Here is an 18,559-nt window from a genome sequence, read left to right on the forward strand (position 1 = left end):
TCTCGAAACCCTGTGTCATTTCATGGGTGCCGAAATCCTGTGGCTTTTGCTGTATCTCTGCAGCTCCTCTCGCTGCTGCTTCGTATGATACAGCCATACTGAAAGCCTTGTCCAGTGTTAAATCTTTCTCAGAAAGTAGCCTTTTCTGTGTTCTTCACTTAGGAGACCGCAGACGAATTTGTCTCGAAGAGAATCTGCCAGTCCTGCTCCGAATTGGCAGTGCTTTGATAGCTTCCTTAATTCGGTGAGGTAATCAGCGTTACTTTCATTCTTGTGCTGATTCCTCCTGAAGAATTTGAACCGTTCCGCTATCAGCAGCGGTGTTGAGTTTAAGTGCTCCTGTAGGGTATCAACAATTTCCTTAAAATTCTTGTCCATCGGTTTGGCTGGAATGATTAAGTTTCGTAATAGCCCGTATGTCTTTGCGCCCATTAGATTTAGGAGTATCGATGCCTTTTTATCATCCCCTATTTCATTTACTGTGCAATATACCTCCACTCTTTCCACATATGTGGTCCAATCCTCTACATCATTATCGAAAGCAGTAATATTGCCAGTCTTAGGCATCCTGAAAAAAAAATGGCGCCTCCCGCGCTTTCCTTTCTTCCTTGCTGAAAAAAAATGGCACCTCCCGCGCTTTCCCGCCGCTGTTGCTGCTGACAACGCTGTTTTCCGCGGTTTTTATTTATACAAATATTTTTAATAGTCGGAGACTTGTTCCCGCTGGACTCTCTGGGACTTTCCCCGCCCTCTGCGTGGTCCGAACGCCGACCTGCTTTGCAGAGCTGGCCGTCTCCCGAGTGCTCCACCCTTCGTCTTTGTTTGCCTGCGCCTTCACTGCTTGGCCCCGCTGTAGAGCCAGCCGATCGAGCCCCAGCCCGCCACCCAGGAAGGATTATTGCAGTACCTGCCACCAGCCCGGCTAGCTGGTGAAACCGCAGTTTTTTTTCCTTTTTTTTTTCTTCTTCCTTCGTCTGAGGAATCGATCTCCTTGAGGTGCTGCCGAATTGCAGGTAAGTCCGTTTCCAATTCATCGCCACTGTTGTATCGTGTGTTAATGAAGACACGGAATGCAGGAGTTGGTTTACAGGTGTTTACTGGACAAAGTCTGGAGGTGAACTAACAGATACAAGACACTATACAGGCTTATATAGCCCGAGTGGCCACTACCGGCATTACAGTACACAGGGGCTCTTAAAGGCACATACACCACAAGTACCACTTCCTTAGTGATTTTGATCGTGTTTAGCTCCTCCCCCCCCCCCATAGCCCCCTGTTTGTCCAGTGTTGGGATATTCTTAGTGTCTTCAACTGTAAAGACTGATACAAAATATTCATTCAGTGTTTTTGCCATCTCCATATTTCCCACCATTAATTTCCCGGTCTCATCCTCTAAGGGACCAACATTTACTTTAGCCACCCTTTTTCTTTTTATATAACTATAAAAACTCTTACTATCTGTTTTTATATTTTTTGCTAATTTACTTTCATAATCTATCTTCCCTTTCTTAATCAATCTTTTTGTTATTTTTTGCTGTCTTTTAAAGTTTTCCCAATCCTCTATCCTCCCACTAGATTTGGCTACCTTATATGCCCTTGTTTTTAGTCGAATACTATCCTTAATTTCTTTACTTAGCCACGGATGGCTGTCTTTTCTTTTACACCCTTTTCTTCTCAGTGGAATATATTTTTTTTGGAAGTTGTAAAATAACTCCTTAAATGTACACCACTGATCATGTATCGTCTTACCCTTTAATCTATTTTCCCAATCCACTCTACTCAATTCCGCTCTCATACCTTCATAGTCTCCTTTATTCAAGCTTAGCACGCTTGTTTGAGATCCAACCTTCTCGCCCTCTAATTGAATATGGAATTCAACCATGTTATGGTCACTCATTCCAAGGGGATCCTTTACTAGGACATTTTTAATTAATCCTGTCTCGTTACACAGGACCAGATCTAAGGTTGCTTGCCCCCTGGTCGGTTCAGTTACATACTGCTCAAGAAACCCATCCCTAATACACTCAATGAACTCATCCTCAAGGCAGCCCTGCCCAATTTGATTTGTCCAATTAATATGATAGTTAAAATCCCCCATAATTATAGATGCTCCCTTATTACAAGCCTCAACTATTTCCTGATTGATACTCCGTCCAACAGAGTTGCAACTGTTCGGAGGCCTATAGACTACGCCCACTAGTGTTTTTTTCCCCTTATTATTCCTTATCTCCACCCAAACTGTTTCATTATCCTGATCTTTTGACCCAATATCATTTCTCTGTATTACAGTGATTCCTTCCTTTATTAACATAGCCACCCCACCTCCCCTTCCTTCCTGCCTGTCCTTCCTGATCGTTAAATAACCTGGTATGTTTAATTCCCAGGCATTGTCACCCTGCAGCCATGTTTCTGTAATGGCCACAAGATCATACCCATATGTAGTTATTTGTGCCATTAACTTGTCTATTTTGTTACGAATGCTACGTGCATTCAGATAGACAACTTTCAAATATGTTTTGTGACACTTAGTTCCTGCTTTTGCCCTTTTTATTACTTTACCTTTTACTCCATACCTTCTGCCCCTTCCTGACATGCTCTGGTTTTTAATTTCCCCACTGCTACCTACGTCTATGACCTTCTCTGTTGTCATTTTTATTATTTGCTCTCTAGGAACCTCCCCCCCACTAGTTAGTTTAAAGCCCTCTCTACAGCCCTAGTTATATGATCCACCAGGGCTCTAGTCCCAGCACTGGCCAAGTGAAGCCCGTCCCAACGGAACAGCTCCCTCCTGCCCCAGTACTGGTGCCAGTGTCCCAGGAAGCAAAACCCATTTAAGAACATAAGAACATAAGAAATAGGAGCAGGAGTAGGCCAATTGGCCCCTCGAGCCTGCTCCGCCATTCAATAAGATCATGGCTGATCTGATCCTAACCGCCAATCCACTATGACAGGACTATCTCCTGAATCTAACAGCATTACACACACGAAAAACAGGAGCAGGATCAGGCTACACGGCCCCTGGGCCCGCTCCGCTACCCACAGGGCCATGACCTATCCGAACCTAGACTCATGTCCAAATTCCTGCCCGCTCCCCGTAACCCTTAATTCCCTTTTCTACTAGGAAACTGTCTATTTCTGTTTTAAATTTATGTAATGATGTAGCTTCGACAGCTTTTTGGGGCAGCATATTCCATGGACCTACCACCCTCTGAGTGAAGTAGTTCCTCCTCATCTCAGTTTTGAAAGAGCAGCCCCTTATTCTAAGACTATGCCCCCTAGTTCTAGTTTCACCCATCATCTGGAACATCCTCCCTGCATCCACCCGATCCAACCCCTTCATAATCTTATATGTTTCAATAAGATCGCCTCTCATTCTTCTGAACTCCAATGAGTAGAGTCCCAATCTCCCACAGCAGTCTTTGAGCCACGCATTTAACTCTCTAATTTTATTTGTCCTAGCCAAATTCGCTCGTGGCTCAGGTAATAATCCAGAGATTATTACCCTTGAGGTTCTGTTTTTTTTTAATTTGACCCCTAGCTGCTCATACTCCTTTAACAGAACTGGCTTCCTAGTCCTATCTACGTCGTTTGTACCAACATGGACCACGACAACTGGATCCACCCCCTCCCACTGCAAGTTTCTTTCCAGCCCAGAGGAAATGTCCTTAACCCTGGCACCGGGTAGGCAACACAGCCTTTGGGACTCTCGCTCTTGGCTGCAGAGAACTCTATCTATCCCCCTAATAATACTATCCCCTACCACTACAACATTTCTATTTACTCCCCCCTCTTGAATGGCCCCCTGTTCCACGGTGCTGTGGCCAGGTTGCTCATCCTCCCTGCAGTCCCTGCTCCTGTCCCCACAGGGAGTAAGAACCTCGAACCTGTTGGTCAAGAGCAAGGGCTGCGGCTCCTCCAGCTCTATCTCCTGGATCCCCGTACCTGCCTCACGCGTAGTCACACCTTCCTGTCCCTGACCATGGGCTACATCTGAATTACTCAACTTCATAGGTGTGACCACCTCCTGATACACAGAGTCCAGGTACTTCTCCCCCTCCCTGATGTGTCGCAGTGTCTGAAGCTCAGACTCCAGCTCATCAACACGGAGCTGGAGTTCCTGTAGCAGCAGACACTTGTCACAGACGTAATCACCGTGAGCCTCAATGGGGTTCACCGGCTCCCACATCTCGCAACAGTAACACATCACCTGCTCCATTCTATTTAATTAATTAAATTTTTTATTGTTAGTTATGGACACCCTCTGCCCGATTTTAGATGCTAGTATCCCCTTTAATTAATTGGATTTAAATTAAATCAATCCCTCTCGTTACACCAGTTAAATGGTTTACCAACAGTCACTCTGCACCAGAAAGGCCTTGGTACACCACAGCAACCTTAAAAACTATAAACCACAGATTTAAAGTTTTAAAACGAGAGAAATACTCCAACCAATCACCTACCTGTTTTGTGGTGACGTCACACCTTGAATACTTTTTACCTCTCTCCTTGCCTGAGATTGGAGATTGGTGAGGCCTACCTGAGCCTCTGGGGCCGCTTGTAGTCGCTCTGCCGCGCTGCTCCGCCTCCACCCGCTGCCGATGCCGCACTGAGGCCTACCTGAGCCTCTGGGGCCTCTTGTAGTCGCTCTGCCGCGCTGCTCCGCCTCCACCCGCTGCCGATGCCGCACTGAGGCCTACCTGAGTCTCTGGGGCCTTCTTTCGCATCATGTAACCTAATGGTTCTGCTACCAATGTGTACAGCAATGGGGACAGGGGACAACCCTGTCTCACTGATCTCTGTATTGGAAAATACTTAGATAAAAAACCATTACATTTAACACAGCTAAATATGTTTGAATAAAAAATCCTTATCCACTGAATAAAATTTTCCTTAAAACCAAATGCTTCCAAAACCTTCAATAAAAACTCATGAGAGACCCTATCAAAGGCTTTCTCTTGATCTATCTTTAATACATAAGCCTCCCTCCCACTCTCTTCCATGAGCTCTATCGCATCTCGGATTGAGACCACAGAGTCTGCGATGTCCCGGCCTATGACTCCATAGGACTGAGAGGGCCAAACTATCTCCGGTAACACCTCCTTCAAACAATTTGCCATAACCCTCGCCAAGATCTTATAATCCACATTTAATAGTGTGATGGGCCTCCAATTCTTCAGATCCTGTCTATCCCCTTTATTTTTATAAGCTAAGCTTATGATACCTCTCCTCATAGATGGGGCCAGGCTTCCCTCAATATTAATTTCCTTAAAAACTCCTAAGAGCAAGGGACTTAAAATCTCGAAAAATTCCTTATAAAATTCTGCACTTAGTCCATCGGACCCTGGGCTTTTCCCCCCCTTCATTCCACTTATTGCTACTTTTATTTCTGCTAATCCTACTTCTTTATCACACATGCTTCTCTCATCCTCCTTTAAACCCTTTTCAATAAAAGCAGTAACCTTCTCCATCTCCAAATTGGAAATGTCTTCTTTTGTATATAGCTCTTGATAAAAGCTGCTAGCCGCCTCCAAAATCTCCTCACTTTCATGAATGATCTTCTCCCCAACCTTCAACTCCTCAATTAACGATAATCTCTGTCGCAGCTTCTCTTGCTCCGGAAAATATCTAGTGCATCTTTCGCCCTCCAATGCATCTCTAGCCTTTGCACGGAGAATGGCCCCCTTGCATTTTTCAGCTTGCAATAATTCCCACTCTTCCTTTAGCACCCAGAACTTAGTCTCAGCTCCCTTATCCCCTCCGTCAACTGCTTTACAGACATCCGTAAACCTTTTGTTTATATTCTCTTCTCGATGCCGGTTAGCTGCCGCCCTCTTTTTCCCATAACGTACTGAAAAAACTTTTACCTCATATTTGAAATTGTCCCACCAAACTCTTCTTTCTTTCAAGAACAAAAGTTCCTTCTGAGCATTCTTTATTATATTTATAATCCCTTCTTTATAAGCACTTTCTTTCAGGTATTGATTGTTTAAAATCCATACCCCTGAACCGATCTTAACTCTGCTGTTCCTAATTCTAAGAACCAAAGCCGAGTGATCACTAAAAAATACTTTTTTATAATAAATCTCCATCACCTCCGAACTTAACCCTTCCCGCATTAACACAAAATCTATTTGGCTCTGTTTTAAAACATCACCCACCCAACCTGCTCTGGAGAACTCCCTTTTTATGGGGTTCCGGTCCCTCCATAAGTCTCTCAAATTTAAATTTGCCATCATTTTTACAATCATCCCTCTGGAGTTATCATCTTTAAAGGTCATCTGGGCTGAAATGTCCATCCAAGATAAAAATACATTAAAATCCCCCACTATAGAAGGATTTTCCACCTCTGCCACTTCAGTGAATAACCCCCGAAAAAACTCGCGATGCTTGCAATGGTCATTCGGTGCATAGCTATTAAAAAGATCACAATTAAATCCCTCCAATTTTACCCTTAGCCGTAAAAATCTCCCCTCAGTGTCCTTGTCCACCAAGGCAACATTGTCTTCTATGGACGGGCTCACCAAAACAGCCACCCCTCTACGGTTATTGTTTGCACAACTTGCAAACACCTCTCCCTTCCAAACCTTCTGAACTCTTTCTAGAATATCCTCATCCCAAAAGGTTTCTTGCAGACACAACAAGTCCGTGCCTTTAAAACCCTGCAACAACTGCTGCAATTTCTTCTCACCCCTCAGTCCGTTCACATTGATTGAGACCAATGTAATCATGGCTCCAAAGAAGGGAAGTATGCCCAATAATCTCCCCATCATTTAATCTCTGGCTCTTCCCTCCTCTCATGCTCCTTCTCAACTTTTTGGGCAGCTGTTGCTTTTTCCTGCAGCCTCCAGCTCTTTTCCCCCTCCTGTTTGACCCCTCCCTGCTGTTTCAGCCTCTTCCTTGCCTTAACTTTGGGCCCAGGAGCTGCCCTTTCTCCCTCCTTCTGCCCCTCACTAACCTTTCCCTTTCCACATGATGCCACCCCATCCCCGACTTCCATGTCTCTGTCCCCCTCTAATTCCTCACACTCAAGCTCTTCTGCAACCCCCTGTGCCTGCTCCCCGTCAGATACATAATCCTGCTCCCCGTCAGATACTTCATCTCCCATAGAGAGTCTTCCTGCTATCGCAGTTTCTCCCACTGTGCCGCCCCCTTCGACCACGTCTCTACCTCTGACCCTTGCACCTTGTTCCCTCACTCCATGGGACAATGGCGCGCCTAAATTGTTCCCTTCTGATGTCTCTATCTCGCCAATCCCATTCTGCTGTCCCTTTAAGGCTCCTGCCTCTTGCACCCTCTCCCCGCCCTGCCCCCTCCCGCTCACCAAAATATCCGACTCCCCGCCTTTCCCCGGAGCACTCACTTCCACCACACACCCCGCTCCTGCCTCCTCTCCCCCCGCAGATACCAGACTCCCCAGGGGGAGCCGAACAGCACTAAGGCTCGAGTCTGCACTCGACCCTTGCTGCCCGCTGCTGTCTTTGTTCCCCTCCATAGCACTCGCCATGTTTTCCGCCATCTCCATCTCGATCTCCACTCCGCCAACCTCTGCCTCTTCCTGTGCTCCTTTTTCCTTCATTTTACCGGCTGTGTCCTCCGACTGCACCGAACCTCCGGCCGTTCCACACTCCTCTCCTGCTCCTTCTCCCATCTCCTCATCACTCATTTCGCTCCCTTCTGCCACACACTCACAGCGGGCGGGGCCTTTACGACACACCCCACAGCTCTCCGCCTTGCAGCTCCGCGTGATATGTCCCGACTCACCGCAATTGTAACAATACAAATCAGGACAGTTTCTCACGAGATGGTCATAGAGTCATAGAGTCATAGAGTTTTACAGCACAGAAAGAGGCCCTTCGGCCCATCGTGTCTGCGCCGCCCATCCATCCCTGTCCAGTCTAATCCCATTTTCCAGCATTTGGTCCATAGCCTTGTATGCAATGGCATTTCAAGTGCTCATCCAAATGCTTCTTGAATGTTGTGAGGGTTCCTGCCTCTACCACCCTTTCAGGCATTGAGTTCCACATTCCAACCACCCTCTGGGTGAAAAAGTTCCTCCTCAAATCCCCTCTAAATCTCCTGCCCCTTACCCTGAATCTATGCCCCCTTGTTATTGACCCCCCTACTAAGGGGAAAAGTTCCTCTTTGTCTACCCTATCTATGCCCCTCATCATTTTGTACACCTCAATCAGGTCCCCCCTCAGCCTTCTTTGCTCCAAGGAAAACAACCCCAGCCTGTCCAGCCTCTCTTCATAGCTGAGGCGCTCCATCCCAGGTAACATCCTGGTGAATCTTCTCTGCACCCTCTCCAAAGCAATCACATCCTTCCTATAGTGAGGCGACCAGAACTGCACACAGTACTCCAGCTGTGGCCTCACCAGCGTTTTGTACAGTTCCATCATAACCTCCCTGCTCTTATATTCTATGCCTCGGTTAATGAAGGCAAGTATCCCATATGCCTTTTTAACCACCTTATCTACCTGTTCCGCTGCCTTCAGGGATCTATGTACATGTACACCAAGGTCCCTCTGACCCTCTGTACTTCCTAGGGTCCTATCACTCATTGTGTATTCCCTTGCCTTATTTGTCCGTCCAAAATGCATCACCTCGCACTTTTCAGGGTTAAATTCCATTTGCCACTTTTCCGCCCATCTGACCAACCCGTTTATATCGTCCTGTAGCCTGAGGCTTTCCTCCTCACAATTTACCACCCCACCAATTTTCGTGTCATCTGCGAACTTACTGATCATACCTTTTACATTCTCATCTAAATCATTTATGTAGATCACAAACAACAAGGGACCCAGCACCGATCCCTGAGGTACCCCACTGGACACAGGCTTCCAGTCACAAAAGCAACCTTCGACCATCACCCTCTGCCTCCTGCCACTCAGCCAGTTTAGGATCCAACGCGCCAAGGCACCCTGGATCCCATGGGCTCTTACCTTCTTGACCAGTCTCCTATGCGGGACTTTGTCAAAAGCTTTACTGAAGTCCATGTAAACCACATCCACAGCATTTCCCTCATCCACCCCCCTAGTCACCCCCTCGAAAAATTCAATCAGATTTGTCAGACATGATTTACCCTTGACAAAGCCATGCTGACTATCCCCGATTAATCCTTGCCTCTCCAAGTGGAGACTAATTTTGTCCCTCAGAATTTTTTCCAATAATTTCCCTACCACAGATGTTAGGCTCACTGGCCTGTAATTCCCTGGTTTATCCCTGCTACCCTTCTTGAATAATGGTACTACGTTAGCTGTTCTCCAGTCCTCTGGTACATCCCCTGTGGCCAGAGAGGTTCTGAAAAATGGTCATGTCCCAGACAATAGTAACACACCTTTACTTGGTTATCGTGCAGCACACGAAAGTATTGTACTCCTTCCAGTGTCTGGCTGTTTTTTGTGGGCCAAAAAGGCCCTAAAACCTGAAAACAACACCCCAAAACCCTCCACCAACTTTTTACAAAACTTCCTCCAACACCCAGCTGCAATTAGGCAACCAGTCACACCTGGCTCACTCCTAGCCCCTCCCACCTAGAGAGTGCTGCCCACTGAGCCACAGCTGATAACTTCAACAATTGGGATTCACACTTCAGATCTCGGAGATCGAAACACTGAACATCCATAGGCGGTTCCTAATCCAATCCTCCAGCTCACTCCTCCAGTCACTCAGAAGTAATCACCTGAAATATTCTGCACTTCCCATTTGTTAAATCACTAAAAGTTACGACACAGGTTAGCAAGGCCATTAAAAAAGCAAACCAAGCACTAGGGTTTATTTCTAGAGGGATCGAATTGAAAAGTAGAGAAGTTATGTTAAACTTGTATCGAACCTTGGTTAGACCACACTCGGAGTACTGCGTACAGTTCTGGTCGCCATATTATAAAAAGGATATAGAGGCACTGGAGAGGGTGCAGAGAAGATTTACAAGGATGATACCAGAAATGCGAGGGTATACATATCAGGAAAGGATGAACAGGCTGGGTCTCTTTTCTGAAAAAAGAAGGCTGAGGGGTGACCTAATAGAGGTCTTTAAAATTATGAAAGGTTTTGATAGAGTGGAAACAGAGAGAATGTTTCCACTTGTAGGGAAGGGCATAACTAGAGGCCATCAATATAAGGTAGTCACCAAGAAATCCAATAGGAAATTCAGGAGAAACATCTTTACCCAGAGAGTGGTGAGAATGTGGAACTCGCTACCACAGGGAGTGGTTGAGGCGAATAGTATAGACGCATTTAAGAGGAGGCTGGACAAGCACATGAAGGAGTGGGACTAGCTGAGAGCCGGCAAGGGCTCGACGGGCCAAATGGCCTCCTTCTGTGCTGTAACCATTCTATGATTCTATAAGGTTAAGGAGAGATTTAATGGAGGTGTTTAAAATGAAGGGTTTTGCTAGAGTAAATAAGGAGAAACTGTTTCCCGTGGCAGAAGGGTCGGTGACCAGAGGACACAGAGTTAAGGCTTTTGGCAAAAAACCAGAAGGGTGGATGAGGATAATTGTTTTTAGGGAGTGAGTTGTTATGATCTGGAATGCGCCACCTGAAAGGACATTTGCAGGGCTACGGGGAACGAGCAGAGGCAGTGGGACTAATTGGAGAGCTTTTTCAAAGAGCTGGCACAGGCACGATGGGCCGAATGGCCTCCTTCAGTGCTGGATGATTCTGTGATTCTATAAAGGAAATTAAAGTGAGGGTGGTCACGTTCATTAAGGGGCTTAATGTTCAGTCCATCAATTATAATTTTCCTCTCCAGCAAATATTTACCCCCAATTCAAAGGACCTGTGGAATGCCCCATGCCCTGTGGAATGCCCCATGCCCTGTGGAATGCCCCATGCCCTGTGGAATGCCCCATGCCCTGTGGAATGCCCCATGCCCTGTGGAATGCCCCTTGACCTGTGGAATGCCCCATGACCTGTGGGAGCTGCATCTTTCTGTAACAGTTACTTCAAGTCAGTCATCTGATATATTGCTTTAAGACAGGGTAGACAGAAGCAGTCCCTTTCTAGTACTTGAGTAGATTGGGCCTATACTCTAGAGTTTAGAAGAATGAGCGGTGATCTCATTGAAACATATAAAGTTCTGAGGTGGGATTGACAGGGTAGATGCTGGGAGGATGTTTCCACCTGGCTGGAGAGTCTAGAACCAGGAGTCACAGTCTCAGAATAAGGGGTCGGCCATTTAGGACTGAAATGAGGAGGAACTTCTTCACTCAGAGGGTGGTGAATCTTTGGAATTCTCTACCCCAGAGGGCTGTGGAGGCTCAGTCGTCGAGTATATTCAAGGCTGAGATCGATAGATTTTTGGACTCTATGGGGATCGGGCAGGAAAGTGGAGTTGAGGTCGATGATCAGCCGTGATCTTATTGAATGGCGGAGCAGGCTCGAGGGGCCGTATGGCCGACTCCTGCTCCTAATTCTTATGTTCTTATGTTAGAGCAGAGAAGGTTAAGGGGAGATTTAATAGAGGTGTTCAAAATCATGATGGGTTTTGATAGAGTAAATAAGGAGAAACTGTTTCCCGTGGCAAAACGGTCGGTAACCAGAGGACACAGATTTAAGGCTTTTGGCAAAAAACCAGAAGGGTGGATGAGGATAATTGTTTTTAGGGAGTGAGTTGTTATGATCTGGAATGCGCCGCCTGGAAGGACATTTGCAGGGCTACGGGGAACGAGCAGAGGCAGTGGGACTAATTGGAGAGCTCTTTCAAAGAGCCGGCACAGGCACGATGGGCCGAATGGCCTCCTTCTGTGCTGTGAGATTCTATGCTGAGGTTGGAGGTGGGTAAGCCCAGTGAGATGAGGAGTAGCGGTCTTCAGGAGTATGCGCATGGGCCCCACCTGGAGGGTGGAGGAATCCAGGCCAGGTAATCTGGCCTTACATTTCTAAAATTTGCATTCAATTGTTTTTCACTGGTCTGGCAAAAGAGCGAATGTGGAAATGAGAATTCAGAGCAGGAGTCGGCCATACGGCGCCACCATTCAATAAGATCATGGCTGATCTTCGACCTCAACTCCACTTTCCTGCCCGATTCCCCTAGAGTCCAAAAATCTATCGATCTCAGCCTTGAATATACTCAGCGACTGAGCCTCCACAGCCCTCTGGGGCAGAGAATTCCAAAGATTCACCGCCCTCTGAGTGAAGAAATTCCTCCTCATTTCAGTCCTAAATGGCCGACCCCTTATCCTGAGACTGTGACCCCTGGTTCTAGACTCTCCAGCCAGGGGGAAACAACCTCTCAGCATCTACCCTGTCAATCCCCCTCAGAATCTTATATGTTTCAATGAGATCATCTCTCATTCTTCTAAACTCTAGAGTATAGGCCCAATCTACTCGAGTACTAGAAAGGGACTGCTTCTGTCTACCCTGTCTTAAAGCAATATATCAGATGACTGACTCTAAGTAACTGTTACAGAAAGATGCAGCTCCCACAGGTCATGGGGCATTCCTCAGGTCAAGGGGCATGCCACAGGTCATGGGGCATTCCACAGGTCATGGGGCATTCCACAGGTCATGGGGCATTCCACAGGTCAAGGGGCATTCCACAGGTCAAAGGGCATGCCACAGGTCATGGGGCATTCCACAGGTCATGGGGCATTCCACAGGTCAAGGGGCATTCCACAGATCCTTTGAATTGGGGGTAAATATTTGCCCACAGGGAAAATTATAATTGATGGACTGAACATTAAGCCCCTTTATGAACGTGACCACCCTCACTTTAATTTCCTTTATAGAATCATACAGCACAGAAGGAGGCCATTCGGCCCATCGTGCCTGCGCCGGCTCTTTGAAAGAGCTCTCCAATTAGTCCCAAGGGGAGGAGAGAAAATTGTGGTGGTGGGTGGGGGTGGGGGGAAAGGGAATGAAAGGGAAAGAAAGCTTCGAACACCATGAAGGGACACTACGCCAACTCAAAAATATGTTTAAAGGATAGAAATCCTTTGCCTCTATGCATTGCCCATTCCATCGCGACTGAACTATTCCTTCAACAGATGCTGCTTTATGTGGTGCAGATGGTTTCGGTGCACTGCGATCACACATGAAACTCTGCCAAGAATCGGCGTCTTTGGTTCAGGATTAGGCGCGGATTGGAATATCTCAGTTGCTATTCAGTAAATACAATGTAAAAAAAAATAATAGGAGAAAAAACTGGCTCCGATCTCTAATCACCTTCTACGTCAGGCTTCTTGTTCACTCAGCAACATGCTACGCCACCCTGAACTGATTGGGAATCCACAAAAATATTTCCCACACGGCCCTTTACAAGATGTGAGGCAACTGACTGAATTATAAACTCGTCCAGCACAGGAGGAGGCCATTCGGCCCATCGTGCCGGTGCCGGCTCTTTGAAAGAGCTCTCCAATTAATCCCACTCCCCCCTCGCTCTTTCCCCACAGCCCTGCAAATTTATCCTTTTCAAATATAGTTACGAGGACAGTTTGCACAGGCTAGGCTGGTATTCCCTCGAGTTTAGAAGATTAAGGGGTGATCTGATCGAGGTGTTTAAGATGATTAGAGTATTCAATAGGGTAGAGAGAGAAACTATTTCCTCTGGTGGGGGGAGTCCAGAACAAGGGGGCGTCACCTTAAAATTAGAGCCAGGCCGTTCAGGGGTGATGTCAGGAAGCACTTCTTCACACAAAGGGTGGGGGAAATCTGGAACTCTCTCCCCCAGAAAACTGTTGAGGGTGGGGGTCAATTGAAAATTTCAAAACTGGGATCAATAGATTTTTGTTGAGTAAGGGGATTGATGGTTACGGAACCAAGGCGGGTAGATGGAGTTCAGCCAGAATCTCATTGAATGGCGGAACAGGCTCGAGGGGCTGAATGGCCTCCTCCTGTTCCCGTGTTCCAATATGCTCCAAGGACAAGTCAACCCCCTCAGATCGGTCGAAATGAGCCTCTGTAAATAAAATAAAAGTCCACTCTGCTGTTACGGGCATTTGTAGGATCACAGATTGCAGAAGGAGGCCATTCGGCCCATCGAACCCATGCTGGCTCTTTGAAAGAGCTCTCCAATTAGTCTCACTCCCTCCGCCCTTTCCCCATGGCCCAATTTTTACTGTTTCCAGTATTTATCCAATTCCCTTTTGAAAGTTACTATTGAATCTGCTCCCACCGCCCTTTCAGGCAGCGCATTCCAGATCACAACAACTCGCTGCGTAAAAAAAAAAATCCTCATCTCTCCTCTGGTTCTTTTGCCAATTATCTTAAATCCGTGTCCTCTGGTTACCGGCCCTCCTGCCAGTGGAAACAGTTTCTCCTTATTTACTCTGTCAAACCCCTCATGATTTTGAGCAACTCTATAAAATCTCCCCTTAACCTTCTCTGCTCGAAGGAGAACAACCCCAGCTTCTCCAGTCCCACTCTCCCCTGCTCTTTCCCCCATAGCCCTGACATTTTTTTCCTTTTCAAGTGTTTATCCAGTTCCCTTTTGAAAGTGACTGTTGAATCTGCTTCCACCGCCCTGACGGGAAGCGGATTCTTTGTCTGTATTTTCCCGCAACTGTTACAGCGACACGAGTGATGGCGTCGCCGGCTATGGATGAGGTCATCTGTCCGTAATCTTCCCAGACGTGGTGATCTCAGCACGTTGCCGGGGCTGTAAGGGTTAGTCTATGAGGAGAGATGACATAGGCTTGCATTCCCTGCAGTATAGAAGGCTAAGGGGTGATTTGATTGAGGTTTGTAGAATTTTGGAAGGAGTTGTTGGGTTGAGATAGAGGGAGAATTTTTCCGCTGGTGGGGGGGGGGGGGTCTCGGACAAGGGGGACATTACCTTGAGATCAGAGCCCGGCCGTTCAGGAGAGACCTTAGGAAAGACTTCTTTACGCAAAGGGTGTTGGAAGCGTGGAACATTCCGCAAAAAAGCAGGAGATGCTGAGGCTCAATTCATCATTTAAAATCTGAGATCGACAGATTCCTGCCGGACAAGGGTATAAAAGGATACGGAGCCGAGGCAGGTGAGTGGATGGAGTTAGGTCACAGATCAGCCATGATCTGATTGAATGGTGGGCGGATACAGGCTCGAGAGGGGCTGAATGGCCTCCTCCTGCTCCGCCAGTGGCTCCTTTAAGCTCCTGCCCTCGTCCAGAAGCCCTCGGGGGGGGTGGGGGAAGTGATTTAATGCGTTTGGAATTCTTGCAGATACTGGAGAGAGAGAGAGAGCGAGAGAGAGGAGAGGAAACTGAAAGGTGGGGAAGGAAGCCAGACTGAACCCCTCAGCCATTAGAGATTCGGCTAATAGGAATTAAAGGGAAAGAATCAAAGGGAGGGAGCACCACCTTCACACAGTGTTCTGACAAATCCTATTTATTCCCCCCCCCCCCCCACCTCCCACACACTCTGCAATAATCAATGCTTTAAGTTGTCCCCCCAATTATTCTCTTGTGCCCAATGCACAATCCCACTTGAAACCTTGTAACAGCAAGAATTGTTGCAATGACAACCAGGAAGGAAACACGATATATTAAAAATAAAAACCGCACAATGAGAAAGAGAAGCATTTGCTAACAGCAGACAGCAGCGAGGCTGGACGAGAGTGCTCAACAATTAATAAATAAATACATTCCCAGTCTCCCTCCCTCCCTCTCTCTCTCTCTCGGCTCAGTGCCCAGCCCACTTTCCCAGTCTGTAACATTCCCTTCTTCAATTCAGCAGCTGCAATTTAAAAAATTAAAAAAACGTGAGCCAACGAGCCACACACGAGAAGGATAAATCTCCGAACAGACCTGGTGCCTTTGTCACTCATTTTCTCTTCTCGCTTTGCCTCTTGCAGACAGATTCCCTGCCTGGGTGATCAGAGCACAGCCCTCGGAGCCTGGAACTGCTCGTCAGCCCTGCCTGCTGCCTCTCCTCTCTCACAATCCGTTTTAACCTTGTCCACTCCCCTTTCTGCTCAAATACCGTTTTTCACACACACCCCTCCCTCCCCCCCCCCCCCCCCCACCCCCCCACCTGATAATAAATAGATAAATTCTGGCTGCCCTTTCCTTCTCCCAATATGATAATCCCAGATCTCTGTTACTCCGTCATTCCTGACTCTGCATAGGGGGAGTCACACTCACACACTCACACACTCACACTCAGAGTGTCTCCACTCCTCACTCCACACTCACACTGTCTCTCCACCCCTCACTCACACACTCACACTCACTCACACTCACTCACACACTCACTCACACACTCACACTCACTCACACACTCACACACTCACACACACACTCACACACTCACACACACTCACACTCAGAGTGTCTCCACTCCTCACTCCACACTCACACTGTCTCTCCACCCCTCACTCACTCACACACTCACACACTCTCACACACACACTCACACACTCTCACACTCTCACACACACACTGAGTGTCTCCACTCCTCACTCCACACTCCCACACTCACACTGTCTCTCCACCCCTCACTCACACACTCACACTCACTCACACTCACACACTCACTCTCACACACACACTGAGTGTCTCCACTCCTCACTCCACACTCACACTCACACTCAGAGTGTCTCCATTCCTCATTCCACACTCAGTCACACTCACACTGTCTCTCCACCCCTCACTCACACACTCACACTCAATCACACTCACTCCTCACACACTCACTCCTCACACTCACACACTCACTCACACTGTCTCTCCACCCCTCACTCACACACTCACACTCAATCACACTCACTCCTCACACACTCACACTGTCTCTCCACCCCTCACTCACACACTCACACTCAAGCACACTCTCTCACACTCACACACTCACTCCTCACACACTCACATTAACACACTCACACTCACTTACACTAACACTCACACACTCGCACACTCGCACACTCACACACTCACTCAGTCTCTCCACTCCTCACTCTCGCACTCTCACTCACTCACACTCACTCACACTCACACACTCTCACACATACACTCACTCTCTTACACTCACTCACATTAACACACTCACACACACACTCACTCACACACTCACACTCAGTCTCTCCACCCCTTACTCACACACTCACTCTCTCTCACACTCACACTCACACTCACACTCACACATCCCCACGCCTAGCTCTTCTTAAAGCTGCGCCGCTCCCCCATCCCATAGACTGGTTCTCCCCACCCTCCTCCCCTCTCTCAAACCCTGCGCTGGCTAACACTTGCACGGTGACAGAAAGGGGTTTGGTCCCGGCAACATCTGTAGGCTTAAATCACAGAGACTGACACCCAATTAATGTCTCCTCCCCAAAATGCCAGGTTTGGGAGAGGGGCAGGGGCGATGGGATCATGACAGGATCACAGAAAATAGACAGATTCATGGATGGAGGAAATGGATAGAATGAGGGATGGATGGAGGGATGGATGGAGGGATGGATGGATGGATGGATGGAGGGATGGATGGATGGAGGGATGGAGGGATAGATAGATGGATAGAGGGAGGGATAGACAGACAGAGACAGAAATACAGATAGAACAGACTGAGAGAGATAGAGAGAAAGATCGACAATAGATAGAGCGATAGATACATGGATAGACAGATAGCTATACTGGAGAAATAGACGCACAGAGACAGACAAAAAGTAGAGAAAACTGTTTGAGAGAGATAAATAAATGGATAGATAGACAGACCGATGTTTTATAGATAAGCAGACAGTATTATACTTATATATTATAAATATAGATCGTACGGGTAGGGTGGTGCAGTAGTTATGTAACTAAACAACGAAACTGAACTGGGAATCGAGGGATACCGGGATCGGGTGGGAAAGTGGAGTTGAGGTCAAAGATCAGCCGTGATCTCATTGAATGGCGGAGCAGGCTCGAGGGGCCGAATGGCCGACTCCTGCTCCTAATTCTCATGTTCTTATCTAGAAGCCCGGACTAATAAATCAAAGAAGGTGGGTTCAAACCCCACGCTGACAATTTGAATTCAGTTTTTTTTTTAAAGCTGGGGGTCAGAGGTTAAAGAGTGACCATCAAGCTGTTAAATTGTCATCATAACACAAGTGGTTCCTTTAGGGAAGGGAATCTGCCGTCCTTGCCCAGTCCCATACCCAGTTGCTTGGCTCTCAACTGGCCAACCAAACCACGGAGTTGCATCAACTGAAGAAGGCCCACCACCACCTACTCAGGCCAACCAGGGATGGCTAACAAAGACCAGCCTTGCCGGCAACACCCACACCCCGAGAATGAATGACTTAAAAAAAATTGCAGGACTATTGGGAAAGGGAGCGGGGGGTGGTTGGGGGAGGGGAGTGGGACTAATTGGAGAACTCTTTCAAAGAGCCGGCACAGGCACGATGGGCAGAATGGCCTCTGTCTGTGCTGAACAATTCAAATTCTGTCCTCATCCACCATCCAGGTCTGTGCACACTGGGCTGGAAGAGTGGTAATTATTCCTTTCCCAAGCCCAGGGCACGCACGCACGCACGCACGCACACACACACACACACCAATGATAGCACATCCCCGCCACCATCCTGCGCGGATTCAGTGAATGGGGTGCAAGGGGGCGGACCTGGAACCTCCTGCTCTGAATGACTCAATTACACAACTTG

General features: G+C 47.5%; 1 protein-coding gene across 1 annotated transcript in view; it reads right to left on the reverse strand.

Annotated features, from left to right (window-relative positions):
* The window catches only part of arrb1 (arrestin, beta 1), a 211,741-nt gene extending 195,845 nt beyond the window's left edge, over positions 1-15,896 (reverse strand). The window contains exon 1 of the mRNA XM_085999750.1: positions 15,729-15,896. Coding sequence (XP_085855876.1) covers positions 15,729-15,748 — 20 coding nt within the window. The 5' untranslated portion in view covers positions 15,749-15,896. The remainder of the gene's footprint in view (positions 1-15,728) is intronic.
* Between the last annotated feature and the right edge of the window lie 2,663 nt (positions 15,897-18,559).

The sequence above is a fragment of the Somniosus microcephalus genome, chromosome 10, assembly GCF_052327205.1.
Source record: "Somniosus microcephalus isolate GS21.2 chromosome 10, FLI_Smic_1.0, whole genome shotgun sequence".
Lineage (NCBI taxonomy): Eukaryota > Metazoa > Chordata > Chondrichthyes > Squaliformes > Somniosidae > Somniosus > Somniosus microcephalus.